Source organism: Anguilla anguilla, chromosome 12, assembly GCF_013347855.1.
Source record: "Anguilla anguilla isolate fAngAng1 chromosome 12, fAngAng1.pri, whole genome shotgun sequence".
Classification (NCBI taxonomy): domain Eukaryota; kingdom Metazoa; phylum Chordata; class Actinopteri; order Anguilliformes; family Anguillidae; genus Anguilla; species Anguilla anguilla.
The window spans coordinates 29,851,464-29,868,884 of record NC_049212.1 but is presented as its reverse complement, the minus strand read 5'-3'; the positions used below and the strand labels follow the sequence as shown (position 1 = coordinate 29,868,884).

Sequence of the window (17,421 nt, the reverse complement as noted above, 5' to 3'; positions counted from 1 at the left end):
AAAAACACTAGCCTCTTTACGTCTAGCATACAGCTACCATTATCATGTCTCAAACTGAAACCACCACTCCAATAGCAGGAAAATTTTAAACAGAGAGAGAGAGAGAGAGATGTTAATTAACAAGTAAATTAACACATGTGAAAGTCTGGCACTGCTGTGTAGGTGCAAATAGTCTATTAGTGACTGTATATTAGGTGCTAGATTTTCACAGTGCTGTAATCTATGAGATTTCTCCTCACTGGGCACGTGCAGGGTGGAATTCAATATGCATTGCATCACATGACCAGTGAGTGACTTCACTACTGGCAAGTTACCAGATGTGAGTTTTCATTGTGTGTCGCCACTTCAATGACACCAGCAGTCTGCTGCATCCCCTAACTGCCCTCAGGTGGACACAGGTGCCAAAATAAATACACAGTTCTTTCTACATCACTGAAATGTTGTGAGGACGTATTATGTTTGAATAATAATCTCAAAATTAGGCCTACTGTATCAGCTGACAATTGTGGTGTTGGTGGCATGGTGCAAAAGTGCCCCTGAATAATTAGTCATTAATTAATAAACTAGTTAAGAATGATGTCTTCTGCATAATTTGCGTATTACGTATTTCTTTACTACAAAGCTCAAAGTTATGTTACTACAATGATTAATTGTGTTGAATCACATTAACTTCTGCTGCTACTGGTACGGTCCGTTTAAGCAATAGATTTTTTTCCGTCACAGAAATGCATAGTCCCACCAAATGACAATTAAGAAAAATAAACAACTGGAATTGGATCGACCACTGTCGCTATCCGGGAGATCCTCGCGCAATGCGCCTCCCGATTCGGGCTAAGGAAGTTCGCCCGGACATGTACCTAAGCGCGGAATTCCCCGCTTAAAAGGAGGCGTTCCCTGTAAACTAGGGGTCTCGAGACAAATTGTCACTAGCATCCGATTAAGCGACGCAACAAAGCCCTGCGTCCCAGATGGCGTACAGCTGCAAGGTGGCCAGAATAGCTGCAGTCACAAGTTGCACTGAAGAGGTCAAATTAGCATTTTAGGGTATTCCCATAAAACGCCGTTGAATAGGCCTACTCAATCAAAATATGCAAATGCGTAAATATTAAATGAAAATTGAAGTTGGTCAATGTTGTTGTTTTATGTTGATAATACAATCAGTGTTAATTTATTTTGATGTCTAGGTTATGCAGAATATGGCTAACAAAGTTGTTGATACATGGCAAGCCAGGGCAACATGCATGGTGTCAAATTATAAAATATGTATTGTAGACTACCATTTAAAATATTTTATTTACTATTATTAGCAAGTTACAGTTCCACTCACCCCTCTATTTCTGTGGGTTTCGGTGAATGTTTATTGATGTATTGACTATATGTATATTATTTAGCATCATTAGTTTATATTTTATTTTATTTATTTATTTGTTTATTTATTTATTTATTTATTTATTTATTTAATAGGGGCCATGCACAACACAACCCTTGGGCCAGAGTAGTCTAGTCAAAGTTCTGATTTTAACCCAGTAGAGATGCTGTGGCAGGATCTGAAATTAGCAGTTCATGGTCAAAAACCTACCAATTTTCCTGAATTAAAGCAGTTCTGTAGAGGGCTAAAATTCCTCCACAGCCATGTAAGACTGTTATTGAATTATAGGAAGAGTTTGGTTGCAGTTATTGCTGATAAAGGTGGTGTAACCAGTTATTAAGTTTAAGGGGGGAATTCTTTTTTTCACATGGGTGACATGGGTGTTTGATATTTTTTCCCATTAAATAAAAAAAAAAAATTTTAATATGTTTTGTGTTTACTCAGGTTCCCCGAGTAGCACCGGTTAGTACCAGTTTCCCCCTTGCCATTCTTCCATGAAACCCATTTTTGCCCAGTCTCTTTCTTATTGTGGAGTCGTTAACACTGATTAGTGGAGGCTAAAGGGACCTGCAGTTCTTTGGGTGTTTTTCTGGGATCTTCTGAGAATTTCTGGATGAGTTGTTACTCTTGGAGAAATGTTGGCAGGCCTGCCACTTCTGGGAAGATTCACCCCAGTTCCATTCCACTGTGGTTCGGTGGAGTCCAAGAGCCTTAGAAATGGTTTTGTGACAACTGGAGAGACAGTTGACTGCTCGGAAAGACGGGATCCGGGACAGGAAGGGCTAGCACTGCAGCCTGTATCTTCCATGAGGGAGAAACCAAAATAAGCTACAGAAAAGCCTTCGAAAAGACACCCCAGGGGAGCCCGAGGGGGGGGCGGGGGAGAATGAGAACCCCAACTTGGGCATCACCGGGGAGGCAAAGAGGAAGGCCATCAGATTTGCTACTGAAGCTGCGGAGAAGGCCACTAGGTGGCTTTGGATCAAGAGGGCAGATCCGTGGGCGAATGCTGCTGGGACGCAAGCTGGGGTCTGATCAAACCCCGGCTGGGTCGCCTGGGCGAGGGTGTCTGATGTTGAAAGACCCGAAACACCCTGCGACCCCAGGTTCCATCAGTGATGATGCGTCCCAGCACATCTGCAGGATGTATCTTTCACCTTTAACTGTAACTCTTTTCAGACTGATATATTTCAACAACTTTTTTCTCATCTCTTGTGGAATTTCCTTTGATCGTGACATAAAATGCTTGTAGAAACTTTGTGGTGACTACTTCACTCTGATGGCAAGGTTCAATATAACTGAGGTTTAGATTCAACAGGGATGGCTGAAATCAAGCCTGGCTGTGTTCAATCAGCTAAATCTAATTATCAATTCAATTTGACTAACTGGTTGATTGAGTAACTAAGGGGAAAATTGGGTGAAATGGGTGTTTGATAACTTTTTTCATTAAATAAATTAAGTAATAATTTTAAAGATGCATTTTGTGTTGACTTTTTCTAATATCACATTTTGTCTAAAGATCTGATATCGTTCAGTGTGACAAATATGCTACAATCGAAAAAATCAAGAAGGGGCAAATACTTTTTCACGCCACTATATCTTGCATCCGTCCTCTCACTCCGACTATTCAGACAGCCCAAGAAGCGCTTTTTTGTACAATTTCTCTTCTGTGTAAAATGTTTCAATATATTTATCTGTATCTTTCCAAGATGTTCTCTTCTTAGATCCACTAAAAAGGGTCTTTAGAGAACCCCACTGACAGAGCACTACACAGCAGGCAACCCGAAAAGTGTTTCGTCCTGGTGACAAACAAACAAACAAACAAAAAAAACTAAACGCTGTTTATTGTTGAACTTTTTAAAAAGTGTAATCTACCTGAGACAGAGGGATTCAGTGCATTAGTCATGCTGAGACTGCACCTGCAGAACTTGCAGAGATCTCTGCAGAGACCGGTCGCACCTTATATCTACCTGGTAAAGTTTTTATAAATGAATAAAAACTGCACAACAACAATAATACTGCTGCTGCTACTGCAACAACTACTACTCTACTACTACTAGGCTACTACTACTATCTCTATTGGTGTATTATCTGGTTCACAAGGTTAGGATGTCAGTTGTGTCACAACCCACACAGCTAACATTTGGCAATACCTCTCTAAACATAGCACCACTGTCTGCAAAGACCTGCCAACAGTCATACAATGACTGGTTGCTGTACAGAATACCATGGACAGTTTAATTCACGAGCAGGCTGGAAGTTATTTTCGTGTCAGGGCATGGCATGGGCATCTCCATGCTGAATGTGCTGACAAGTTCATTTACAATTCACCCCACTGACCCCTTCTCGTGTCGTTGTACTTAACACCTTTTAATGTGTATGCTACTTTAACACTAGAAAGAAGAGGTGTAAATTTAACGACATCCCTCTTTGCATCATATTTTGTTGACAGTTGTTAACTGTTTTACAATCGCACAAAAAAGGGGACGGGAAGGGGGCAAAGGAAGGAAGCGTTCTGTGGATTCCTGCGGAGCCTCGTCTGAAAAAAGTGGCCAGTGCAACCATAGAATCGCGCATCTCAACTACACGAAGTGCATGTCAGGACTTGTCAGAAACGAAGAGGGCGTGGCGAAAGGAGTCTAGCCGCGGGAGTGAAAGCTGAGCGGGATCACAACTGTGTAGCATTCTCATCTGTAATCGACGCTAGGATTGTTCCTCTATTATCCCCTTTGGCAAATCAACGATTTCGGCGTTATATTCATTGCTCGATCGGCGCTGCAACTGAAATTTTCCTGGGATGTTTATTGACGTACGGTTCAGACAATGGTAAAAATGTCACACGAGTGGACTTTCAAGCAACGGAATTAGCTAACTAGCCAGTTAGCTTTCTGTATACGACCCCTAATGACAAGGAACCATCAACATTACATAAACTCTTGACTGTTATCCTGTTACAACGAAACGTCAACAAAGGCAGGTAAGTTCATACTTATTAGTTGACTTGTTCGCCAGCTGGCTCTGTTTGACAGCTTAATGCACTTGACACTAGCTACATTTAGAGTTAACGTTGATAGTTTCCTAGGTAATAATGTTAAACGTTTTACAGCGTTCATTTCATTTCATGTAGTAGCCTAAATCGCTGTGCATGAATAGCCTACTCTTTCTTTAACCCGGTCCTTTTGAGTTCCAAGTAAAGGACAGTTTCTTGCTTATGGACATAGTGCACTGACAACTCTGCGAGCTGTACTCCGCACGCTGCATGGCTTTGGGTCTCGATGTTTTTGGTTGTGGAAACATTAACCTGTTTGCCGGAATTGGGACGGGAATCCGCTCTGCCACTAGAGATTACAGTAGCCACATTTTTATGTAAGGAAAAGGCGCAATCGACCAACATTTTGGCTAGCTAGTTCTGATGTATCTGGAAGGGCAAATATATCTATCCCGGTGTTGTTTTTCTTACTTGCCTCTCAGCGTCTCGCCCAAAGCGCTGTTTGGTTCCCGTGAATATGCGTTTGGTGTGTCGTGTATTGACTTTTGGACAGTTAGCCAGAGAGACAATGGCTACATGGTGAACTTTGACTATGTATTTATATCATTAAACTACAGTTCAGTTGCCTCTATTCGATGTGTCAAATTAGTTAAAGCAAGTGATATGAATGAGTTATCTACTAAAGTTGCTAAAGTAGCTTTAAAACCGATAGAATTTAAAGATGGTTTGCACAAATGTCATAGACTAGTGGTAGGCTATTCCTCATCATTTGACGATTATTCATTAACCATCGGTCAAGCGATTGCAAGAGGGATTATTTGTTTTATGTGCTTTAAAATGAGTTCATGGCGTGTTAAATAACGCTGTCCAGTTTTCGATGCCTGAATAATTGGCAGATTTTTTTTGTTTGTTTTTCGGTATGGTTTGACTAACTTCTCGACTGGGTTCTCATAGTGCTGTTACATTATGATATCATGTGTAACATTGTGCAAAGATTTTCGCGAGAACGTTGTGTTCCGTGTGTTAGCAAATTGAATGTCAAGATCATTTTATCATCGTAATTTACTAGCGCGGTCAGGACTTGACCCCTTACGCAAGCTTTAACGCGTGAAAATATTAGTATGTGTAGAATAAACATGCATGGTACTGTTATGAAATTTTGAATTACCTACATAATATTTTCCATGCATATTTTATTTCCATTTCTTACAGTAGAGAGTTAACTCTAAAACAATCTGATATGATTGTCTGTGTCGCAGTGTGGAAATATGAATGCTTAATCTGTCATATCAAACCTGAGAAGGCGCTGGAATTTACCGCTTTTATCATGGAGAAATTGTGAAAGAGGCACGCTTCTGCTGTCAAGCTTGTTATTGTGTATCTTAGAGTAGCGCGCTCGTGTGCGTTAAACGCGTGAGCGTGTCAGTTCGCTTCTGGCACGGATTTGTTTACAAACAACTCTTGAGCACGAGGGCACTGTCGCTGCCATCTAGCGGCCACGTGGAATATAAATTGTTGGGTCAAGCCAGAGGACAAACAATGTTTTTGAAAAGAATCTTGACTTGAGTCTTGACTTCTAACATTGCTTGAATTTTGCTTGAATGCACGCTTGCTCAGCCTGAAATTTAAATAAAAAACTGTTTTGAATTATGAATTATATTTCTGTAATGTAATATGGTTATGTAATCCAAGTGATTTACCTAAATAAATTAACGAAGTTTCAAACGCTTCTGCCGTAATTATAAGTGTACAGTTTAGATGTGTCATGTTTATTGAATCTTATGCCAAATATTTAGACATGCAGTATGGCATAGTAAAGTGCAGTAGTAATGCTTTGAATTCAAATGCAGTAAAATTCCATTGGAGTCCACTGGGTGGCAACACTTTCTGTGTTGTTGATGCTGTCAGGAGTTGCGGTATTGCTCTTGTTCTAATGTAACCATTAATCATTTTTTTAAATGAAGTCCTGATTAACCACAGATGCTAATTAATGCTGTGCGCTCTCTTGCGCCACCTACAGGCTGCAGGTGGTATGGCCAGACCCCAGACAGACGGAGGGGTGGAAAGCAGCGGCCAGAGCGGTCAGCAGAGCTGTCGCATGGAGGCGCTGCGGCCGGAAGGCGCGCGGCAGGACGCCTGGCACGGGAGCGGCTTCCATGCCCTGCAGATGGGCTACCAGCCCTGCCACCCGCGCCGGGACATCGCCACCCAGACCGCCTACAGCGCCGTGGCCCACAGCCCCCGCCCGACGCCCGCCTGTGTGCCCAGCTCACCTCCCTCAGAGACCGCCGGCGCCGCTGTCCGAGAGAGTGCAGGTAAGCCGCTGGGAGGGGAGGGTGATGGATGAATGTCTGAGGTCCAATGCAGCACCTCTATGGAAGCACCTGAAAGTTCTGGGTTCAAGTCCCCAGCGTGTCAGTGTTGTGTCCTTCAGCAAAATGTTTAACCTTATGTGCTTAGCTGTTAAAGGATTGTAATTATAACAATCACAGGTATGTGGAGAGTAGGAAGTAGAGTTTGGGAAATGTAGGACGTCTCTTTTCTCCAGCGGCTCCGGTTATATTAGAGCACTGCATTTGCAGCTAAAGTCATGCTTCAGAAGGGTATCTAGAAAACAAATGTGTAATGTAAAAAAATAATCTTATAGCTGTAAATGAATATGGAGCAATATGGGAACTCACATTCCCAGCAGGCACTGCTTACCACTACAGATGACGATGCCTGTAGGAAATGGGGGTTTGTGGGGGACTTGCTTGTCTGGGCTTTGCTAGGACATGCTGTGCTTGCTGGGAGCTGCTATTTTGAGTGTCCTGTATTCACTCTCTTCCCCTCCCTCTCTTTCTGTCTCTGTCACTCTCTCTCTTTTCCGTGCTGCCATTCAGCAGTATTGGCTGGGGCATGTCCAGACTTGCCGCTGTCTATGACTGCCCAGAGAGCAAACCCGCATAGCCTCTGGGCAGAAAGATATACCCCAGTTCGGCTGGCATTTGCACCGGACGCCACTTTCCTCCGCACATTCTCCTTTTTATTTCCTTTCACCTGTTATGTTTTTTTTTTCCTGCTCCACCTTCCTGTGTTTTCTCCTCTTCTTCCCTGTTACCTCCCTAGTTCCCTGCCTCCGATTGCCTGTCCAAGCCAGCAGGTCCCTCCCCCTCCTCACCATGTCCATCCTATCATGGCTTGCCCCTGTTTTTTCTCAGCCAATGGGTGAATTCGGTTCCTGGCAGTACCCGGCCACAGTTACCCTGGCAACAAGCCAGTGCTTCTCTGCTTTCCCTCTCTCTCTGTTTCTCTCTCTGCCTTCTCAGTCACCTGCACCTCTTGGATCAGCAGATTGTTAGAAAATAGCGATATCTTTGTTATGCATTTAATAGAAAGTCTTAAGGTAAAAATGCAATGGGAGGTGGATGGTTTTATGTAGCAGGCAAGGCTAATAATATTTTTCACGTCTCACTGTATTTTTTATTTTGTGAAAGTATACATAAATAGTATGGAACATTAACTAAAGCCATTCAATATTTGCTTCATTGTTTTCTCCATAGACTAATTAGGCTAATTAAAAAATGAATTTGAAATGTAGTGGGCTTTTCTTCTGAACCCCCAAAGATCGATCTGCAGACTAAAGTATTTCTATTTAAAAATGCTCACTTTCATTGATTAAAGGAGAAGTGACAGAAGAGAGAGATTAAATATTAATTTGGAAAAAAATTGGAGACGTGAAATATTATTTCCAAGAAAATATTTTGCCTCTGCAGTGTCTGAACAAAGTTAAGGTAACGCTTAAATAAACCTTAGGTTTTCGTGCAGGTTTATTAAACCAATGCGATTGTGCCCTCCAATGCTAGCGCACACAAACACGTAGGCTATACTCTAGACTAATTAAGCAGATTAAGGGATTACAGTCAAACTTTGGAAGAAAAAAACAAAAATGGGGGGTCAAGAACACCAGTGGGGCTAAGCAGAAAAAAGCCGGCCTCGCACGATTTTAAACGTCTGACTCCGATGCCACGCGGGGGTACGGCGCTTTCGGAAAGAGGGACCAGAGGGGGATAAACGGCGGGCCAGTCCCGCTAAGTCGAGGACCTGCCTGCGTAAGCACCAGGGCAGAGGGTGTTAAAATGGGTCAGTGGATGCCTAGACAGCCATGCTTGTTTCTAGACTCTTTAAGAGCCTTAAAGAGTCGCTAGGTGAAGTCTGGAGCAGCCAGTGGAGTTTGAGAGGGGGAGGGGGCGAGGGGGCGAGGGGGAGGCTGGGGACAGCCATAACGCCACGCTGGCCTACCTGTAAAATAACAGGACCCTCAGCCCAAGTGAACGATAGAAGCCAGGCACCCAAGTAGTGTGGGCCTACGCCCATCTGTGTAAGGCTGCTGATGTTGTTTATCCTGAGCTGTGAGCTGGAACTTGAGTGACAGATCTTCGTGCTGTTGTCCTCTGGGAGGGTGATTTGTTTCCGTGCGTTTGAAGTGCTAATGAGACGTCCTTTCGGCTGTGCCCAGACACAGGGAGGGAGCAGGGCAGCAGCGTCGAAAGGCCTCGTGATGGACAGCCGCTGCCGGACCTGCTGCCCCAGAGACAGCGCCCCCTGGGGGAGCCCGCGGTTAACAGCAGTGGTAGCGATCAGGAGATCGACGACGACGCGTCGGGGAGAGTGGCCGACCAGCTGCGGATCATCGGGGACGAGTTGAACGCCTTGTTTCTGCAGAGAAGGGTGAGGAGCTGAGCGTGTGTGTACGTGTGCATGCCTGCGTGTGTTTGCACGCACGCGCGCGCGCTTGACTGAGAGAAACTGTGTGCGCGCACGCGTAAGTGTGTGTGTCAGCTGTTGAATCAGTAGGAGAGCTGTGGCCTCTGGGTGTGTGTTGTGACTGAAGTGGAGTTTCCAGTTGTGGGTGAACTTGCTCCCCTCCTCCCTCCCTCCCTCCCTCCCTCCCTCCACTGTATCGCGTGAGGAGCCGTCGAGGCAGCCCAGGGAGTAAACACAGGCTAATCTCCGCCCTCTCCCTCGGTCCAGACAAACACAAGCTGACGTCATTCTTCTCTCGCTCTCCCTCTCCTTCTCTCACACTCACGCGACTGCTCTAGCTGACATTATGCTTCCTGTATTCACTATTTTCTCTCTCTTTCTCACTCTCTCTCTCACTCACGTACTCACTCACGCATGCGGCTGTCTTGGCTGACATTACCCTGCTGGTATTACTGAGTTGTGCGAATTCACTCTCTTGCATGCAAACACTCAAGCCAATCTATTCACATCACGAGACAAAAAACACACAGTGTCTCAGAAGCTAAAAACACAGACACTGAAATTTAGATTAGACATATGCAAACACATTTATGTGTGTATACACACAGCCACTCGCGCACTAGCACACACACACACACGTGCGCACACATGTAAGTGCACACAGCAGTAAAATAGCCCTGTCTTCAATAAAAGCTAACGTGAGCGTGAAGAAATGTAGATGATCACATGATCCAGGCCAGCTTGCCGTGGAGTGGAGCCAAAGTCGAATGTAGCACCATTCCCCTCCCCCTCCCCCTCCTCCTCCTCTGGCCTTGCCCCGCGCCCTCGGTGAACCTCCCGGAGCTGCGGATGGTATGACTCCTGGTGGCTGGCTGAGCATTCTGGGAGAAGTGTTGTTTATTCAGAGACCGAGAAAAAGTACGGGGACTTCCTCCCTCCTGTTGACAAGTAGAGACAATGCTGGTAGCACAAGACCTCTGCCGCGTCACTGCCGCCTGTGATTTAGTGCTCCCTCCTGTCTGGGTCGTTACCGCGGCTGCTCACGTCTTTCTCTCACATCCGTGTTCCTGTCCTGTTCTTTTTTCTGCTCTGCTGTCTGGCTCTGCTTTTTTATACCCCCCCCCCAAGCTGTCCTCTTTGTGTTTGTGTCTGTATTGTGTTTGTTGAAAACTCCCTCTCACTCTCACTGTCTCGCTCCCTCTCTCTGCCATTCTGCTGTTTGAGTCTGACTCCTTCAGTCTCTGCCTCTGTCTGCCCGTCTGTCTGTCTTGGCTGTCTGTGTGTCTGTTGCCGAGGCGCTGGGCTATTTTTAGCGGGTGAGTCACAGCAGCTGTTAGCGGAGCGGCAGGCCGCTTTTCCCTGCTCCCGCGCAGACGCTGTCTGTCTGAAATCGCCCGCTCACTCCCCGCGGTTTTAAACACACGCGCGTGCGCCCACACACACACACACACACATCCACACCCATACACACACACACACACACTCACACACATACACGCATGCACACACACACACACACAAACACAAATCCACACATGCATACACAAGCACATGCGTACGCACACACACAAACACACACACACACAAATCCATACAAGTGCACACAGACATGAACACATGCACAAACACCCACACACTCACACATATTATTGAATTTGGCTGTAAATTCATTCATGGAATTTCATAAAGTTCAGTTGGAGGTGAATTAAATGAGATCTGAACACTGCTTGGCTATGAACAGCCACCAGGGGGAGTTTTCACTATGTCACCTCTGAACTCTGTTTTCTAGAATGCCTCTGAACTGTTCCTCTCTCTGTGTTCTAGAATGCTGAGTGCCTCTGAACTGTTCCTCTCTCTGCGTTCTAGAATGCTGAGTGCCTCTGAACTGTTCCTCTCTCTGTGTTCTAGAATGCTGCATCCCTCTGAACTCTGTTTTATCTGTGTGTGTGTGTGTGTGTGTATTCTAAAACGCTGCATACATCTGAACTCTGTTTTTATGTGTGTGTGTGTGTGTGTGTGTGTGTGTTATAAAATGCTGCACACCTCTGAACTGTGTTTCTCTCTTTCTGTGCTCTAGAACGCTGTGCAGCCCTTGCAAGATTGGAGAGGCCTCTGCTGGGGACTCTTCACCCTCATCACAGACACCCTCAGCACTCTGTATGTTCGTCGAAACAGATAGACTTTGCGATGGCTCAGGAGGGCTAATTCCCCCAGGTGGAAGACACAGACAGTGCTGGGTCAGGGCAAAATCTGCTGGACCGGATTGCCTTTTTGTAGATTTTGTACATTATTTTCTATCTTGGTTTTGTTAGTTCACTTTATCTGTTTTTTTTTTGTTTGTTTGTTTTTTTTGCTGTAGCATTGTGGCGGGAGCATGTGGTGGTCCATGTCTGTGAGCGTACACACGTGTGTGTGAGTGTGTCTTCGAGCGTGCATGTGTGTGTGTGTGTGAGCCGCTCGATCTGCAGGCCCAGTGTCAGAATGCGTCCCTAAAGCGTTAAATGCGCGTTGCTGTGAAGGCTCTGTTTTGGGCCGCTGGGCTGGCGACTGGTTTTGGTGCACTTGATGTTTCCACCGCCCCAGGCGGTATGTACCACTAATCCTGTCGGCCGACAGGCTGCGGCTCCTCCGGGGCGGCCTGCCTGTCTGTACTTACGAGCCTTCGTCACCCCTCTTCAATCTAAGGGGTGGCCAGTCCCGCCCCTCACTACCAGGGCGATTGCCCCTCCTACTAATCAGGAGGGACCTTCAGGGTCTAATCCCAGCAGGCCACTCTGTTGCCCAGTCAGCCAATCAGCCAATCAGGTCTTTGGACTAGGGCGGCTTTGCCTTTGTTAAGCTGGAGACGTGGCCTGGTCCGGCCATGGTCGCGTTTCTCCCACACCCAGGGTCCTTGGACATGGCCCCATGCCGGCGGGACTTCATTTTATGTGGGAACAACCTTAACTGGAAGGGAGGGGGGGGGGGTGAGGCCAGCGCCCTATGAATTCAGATGTGTACAGAATTTATATTTTTTATGGACTTCCTTAGACTTTTGAGAGCATTTCTGCCTGTGCCGCACCCCTCCCTCTTGAGGATCAAATGCCTTGACCAGCGGTGGACAATCCACTCCGGGTGTGTGGGTTCCAGCTGTGTGTACAGCTGTACATACACTTCCTGTTCTAGCACGTTCCGCGCGGCCCGCGGCTCGACCAGGCCGCTGCTCGCGGTCCATGTTCCTGGTTAGCGTCTGGCAGGTAGTCTTGTCAAAATGCGTTGCTGTGTAGCTTCTGAGGACCTGCCGTTGTCCATAGTTATACTGAATTTGTTTTGTAAAATTGGGGAAGTGGCAGCGACCAAGCTGTTCGAGACCGGCTGGGTGAACCTGCCTTCTGTCGAGACTGTTCCTCCGACTAACCTGTAGTCTCTCAATGACAGTTAATTGTCGTTTAAGTGCTTCAATGAGGGGTTCTCCCTGTTTTTATGTTAAACCTTCAAGAATTCTGCACTATGAATATTTTTTTATCGTGGACCAACTGTTGGAAGTGTTCTGACACAGAGGGAACTTTGTAAACGGGTTGACGATAATTGTTGAAAAAATCGTTGATGTATCTAAATCCAGTTTTTTTTAAAGCAATATTTACAGTTCAGATACATGATTTGGATTTTGATAAGAATCAATTTTTGTTATTTAAAACGATTAAATCCTCTACTGTGTGTTGGTTTAAATGTCTGTCCAAGGGAACTGCATGGCAGTTTCAATCAGGCAGATCTCAGTGGTTATTCAGTGGCATCCCCAAACGATAATATTATGAAATCCCAATTTTTACTGTATAAGAACAAATGTAAAGTAATTAATTTATTCTTTTTTTAATGAAAACAATGGTATAATTTTTTTTTTCTCCAAAGGCCAGTTGTGTTTTTGGCTCTGTGTTTAAATTTGGGTGAGCGTAGAGAAACCGAAACAGAGCGTGCTCTCACTTTCAAAAACGTGCTCTGATTCCGCTGGTCTGTAGTCCGAGGTTTTTCACGTAACGAGACTGAAGAGCGCTGAGGTTGTTGACAACAGCGTCTGCGGTAACACTGCCGGAGCTGACGGGCCCGAAGCCCGTTTTTATTTTCTGTTTGAAAATTCATTTCCAAGCGCCCAGGAAGTAGGACTGGAAAGTTCATACCAACCATAAAAAAAGCTTCCTTTTGTAATCTCTGAGCCATCATTTCCCCCGCCCCCTTATTTACATAAATGAGATCCAGTTAAGGATGCCATTTAAATGTAGCATGAGTGATGTATGTTATTTCATCTCTAGTCACTCTCTCTCAGACTGTGATGTAAAATACTGAAGGAACTGAAACTACCATCTTTAGGTTGCATGAATTTTTAAAAAAGCGAGCAATCGTGCAGATGCAGTTGGGGTAAATGTCAAAGTTCGAAGTGCAAAAAAGGATCAGCCTTACTGTATCGTAAAGTAATGCTGTGTCTGTGGTCTGAAGCTGTGTACATTTGCTACTTGACATTTTCTATGTGAATTTTCTATGTGAATTTTTGTATTTTTTTTTTCCTTTTTACAATAAAGTTTTAAAAATTGATCAATCAGTGCCTTCACCTGGCATGTGACTGAAATCATTTAATATGAACCTCGATAGAGAAAAATAACCAACAGCTTGATATATTTTCTTTTGCATCAAAAATTTACTCAACTCTTATTAACAAGAGGTTTAACTGGCCTGTAACTTGGACTTCAAAAATGTGTTTATTCAAGACTATTACCAGTGCTTGTCTGTAATAAGACATATTTAAGACAACTTACATTATTACATTATTATTATACGTTGAATTATTCCCTATTGTATCCAGGTAGCCAGCTTTTCACCAAAGCAACCACAATCATGTACTGTCCTTCTAGGACACAACAAAGGTAGTACATAAAACTCCAGACTCCATACTGAAGCCAAACAGTTTTCCTATTGAATAATTCACTTGACCATAATGTACACCAGCACAGAGCACACGCAATAAAACAGGTCACTTTGTGTAGACAAAAGGGAGAGCAAGAAATGGGAGTGCTGCCCCTTGGAAAGAGATCACATCTGGTTAACATTATGAGGATTAGTGCGCCTCCCGCCTGATCAGGTCACATCAGGGTCATGCGAGATGCTGGCTGGTGCGTTCTCGTAACACGACCGTGAATAATAACACTGCGATATGCTGCCGCAGCCGTGCAGATTCACGGCACTGTCCCGTACGGAACACGCTTTGTTTAGATCGACCTTGCCCTACTCCTTCCCACAATTGTGCAGCGGCTGGCTCACTGTTTGTCAGCAAGGCTGTCAGCGAGTTCGCTTCCACGGGGTGTGCTTGTGTCTGACCCCTCCTAAGGTCCACATAGACAGCGCACTTTTTGTGCTCTGAACGGCCTGATTAAAATAAGTTAATGACCAGAATTCAAGACCTGTGACTGGAAACCCTGTGGCCTAAGCGGATTGGTTCCAGGAGTGATGACATCATGTTCACAGGGCACGGCCTTGCTGTTGGGCCAGCGGGAGTCGGACGATGAAAGATGGCTTTTGATTAAAAACGGTGGGTTTAGCTCCGTCCGTAATTAATCCTCCCCTCGCTAATATGAAGAAAAGAGCAGCGACTTAATCATGATATCAAGGCCATGGTTGTTTCCCTTGCTTTCTTTGTCCATCCCTTCAAAAGAAGAAAAACAAGAGGCTTGTTTGTTGCCAGCGGTCCAAGGCGTAGGTCTTTTCTTTCTCATATATAGACACCCACACATATACACACACAAGCACGCTGTTACTGGGAAATGTCAAAGAAGTCCATCTCTGCCTCCGGTACCTAATGAAGGTCTTTTTTTCTCCTGTGCCATTGAGGGAAAAAAAGCAAAACCAGTGGGACATCCATATACTATCCCTCCCATGCATTTTCCACTAACAAAAAAAAAAAAAAGAAAAATAAGTCGATGCACGTCATTGAACACATTAAAAGCAGAATGCATGTAACTGGTGGATACCTATACTGGACCGAGTAAAACCTATAGTGTAAATAAATGTACAGTAATTCATAAAGTACAACAGTAATGGCTAGTGTAACTGACCAGTGATAGAATTATTCCAGGGTACTGACTGCTGGGGTCCCCAAATCCCTGCAGGGATTCCAGTCTCCCAGGACTGGAGATTGACATCACCAACCTCACCCCCCCCCCCCCCTCTCTGAAAAATCTCAGAGCCTCATCACCCCAACTTCACCCACAACAATCCTGGGCAGAAAGAAGGATAGTGACTAACCCACATTTGCATCGTAATGTCAAAACAGTTCACACCCACTCCCTGGCACCAGGTGATACCCAAGCAAACACTGGCCAAACGGGGTGAGCAATATCATACAGCAACACCAATACCAATGTCTCCATTTACATCGAGTCGGCTGACTTAACCCCCTAGCTCGAAAACACTGAGGCGCCGGGATTGGCTGGTTCGAGTTACCTGGCCATGCCCGTACTGCGTGCGTTTGGCCAACCTGCTCATCCGGTTTTTCCGCCATTGTTATTTGCCGAGGTGAAAGGGAGCCAGGAGACCACGCGTGTTGCCGTGTTATTAGTGCCAACGAGCGGCGCCGCTTATTCCGCACGCGCAGGTTCTCCAAGTCTGTCTGAAACCCTCAGCGTAGTTTACGAGCCGCTGCCTGCGCGCACTTTCACCCGGATAGCGGCAGGACGGGTCGCATCGCGCGTGATCTTCGTTATTTGCCAACCCTCCGCGGTCGAGCAGTGTCACTTCTTCACAGAAGTTCAGACCACAAGGGGAAAAAAAAAGAAGTTTGCTGGCTTTGCAGCTTGTCGGGTTTTTTGGGTAATCACAATTTGAGTATCGTTCGGTACAAAACATGTAGCAAGGGTGTCTACTTGTCCTGTGACAAGTAGAACGATACATAAGAGCACATGTGGTTCTGAGTCACTCCTCACATTACAAACGAATAGATTTAATGCTATTGCTCTAGAGAGAGGCAGCTGACACATTGCCAATATGCAAACCCTCCTGAATTTGACAGTTCAAGCACGGAGCTGCCAAAGAACATGTACTAAGGGACTTTTAAAGACAGTTCAGAACGATCAGCTTTTCTAAAACAAATTATGACACTTGCGGCAAATGGCATTTTCCTGATGGTGGGGGTATGCTTAGCAGGAATGGAACATTCTACAATCACTAAATTGGAACCAGGGCAACTGGGCAGGGGTCATCCAAGGTATCACCTTTGGAAAGCTTTGCCCTCACCTGTACCAAGATGAACTACCTGGAACACATACCTTAAATTCACCCATATTTTTTAAAGCCCAGAATCCTAACTTTATTAATATCCTACCACCATAAACCGTACTAAGCAGTCTGTACAAAATCAGTATATTACAATGACATCTTTAATGTGATTTCTAATTTAAAAGTGTCTATGATTTTAAGCATGTACTGTGTAGATCTCACGATCCTTAATATTATAATTATATCCAATTGGCTGCAACTTTGTGACTGATCTTTTTTCACTCAGGGGTTTTGGATATTTCTCTCCACTTTCTTAGAATGCTCTCAGACACAATTCCCAAAAAGTACTTTGCTAAGCAAATGTTGATTTTGTTGAATTTCATTGGATGCAGCAGAGAACATCGCATGGAACGCCTGCGTTGTTATTGCTTTGAGCCAGGTGCTTCTCAGCCTCTGTTAAGGGGGTAACATAATGTACCAGTTTAAAAATAGATAAGCTAAGAAAATAAATGATGTAATGACAGGCCGTGTATGGAAAGCTTTGTGCTGAACTGGGCGTACCTGTTTGGGGAGCGGCGCGGCGCGGGCCTGTGCGTTCGGAGGCATGCGGCACGCGGTCCGGTCTCTTGGCACGGCCTTCCACGCGCACCGCAGGCCAAGCCTTTCCTCAGAGCGCCGTGTGCCACAGAGAAGCAGAGAGCCCATCTGTTGCCCGGCTACCCCCCGCCCCCACTGCCGCCATCTCAGCGGCTCAAATGGAAGCCCTGCCAGCCGCAACATGGCGTCACGCGGGCCGTGTGGTGCCAGGCCCCGCCCTCCGTCCCTGGCCCTACCTGCTGGAGACGTGTGGCCAGACGTCCCAGATTACAGCCCTGGGTAGGGGGTGGCATTGGGCCTACAGGACCTCAGACACTGACAGGCTCGCCTGTGAACAGGCTCATCACACAAGACTTACAGAGGGAGACGATAAGAGCTGTGCGCACTTGCTCAGGTCAGTTTAGCATTGGCAACATGTCCAGCTAACGGGACTCTGGTTTTGGGCAGGATTCTTAAGTGATATACTCTTGAGCAAGGTGTC

At 45.4% G+C, this 17,421-nt stretch overlaps 1 protein-coding gene across 2 annotated transcripts; it reads left to right on the top strand.

The window, feature by feature from the left end:
* Window positions 1-3,958: 3,958 nt before the first annotated feature.
* On the top strand, window positions 3,959-13,674 carry bbc3 (BCL2 binding component 3). 2 transcript variants are annotated; one of them, XM_035386581.1, is made up of 4 exons: window positions 3,959-4,346; window positions 6,379-6,673; window positions 8,857-9,068; window positions 11,182-13,674. In XM_035386581.1, exons 2-4 carry the CDS (start codon window positions 6,391-6,393, stop codon window positions 11,281-11,283), a joined length of 597 nt encoding a protein of 198 aa, XP_035242472.1. In that variant the 5' UTR covers window positions 3,959-4,346; window positions 6,379-6,390; the 3' UTR covers window positions 11,284-13,674. The 2 variants fall into 2 exon arrangements, with proteins under 2 accessions (XP_035242472.1, XP_035242473.1); XM_035386582.1 differs by having other exon boundaries at window positions 3,960-4,342.
* The last annotated feature ends 3,747 nt before the right edge of the window (window positions 13,675-17,421 follow it).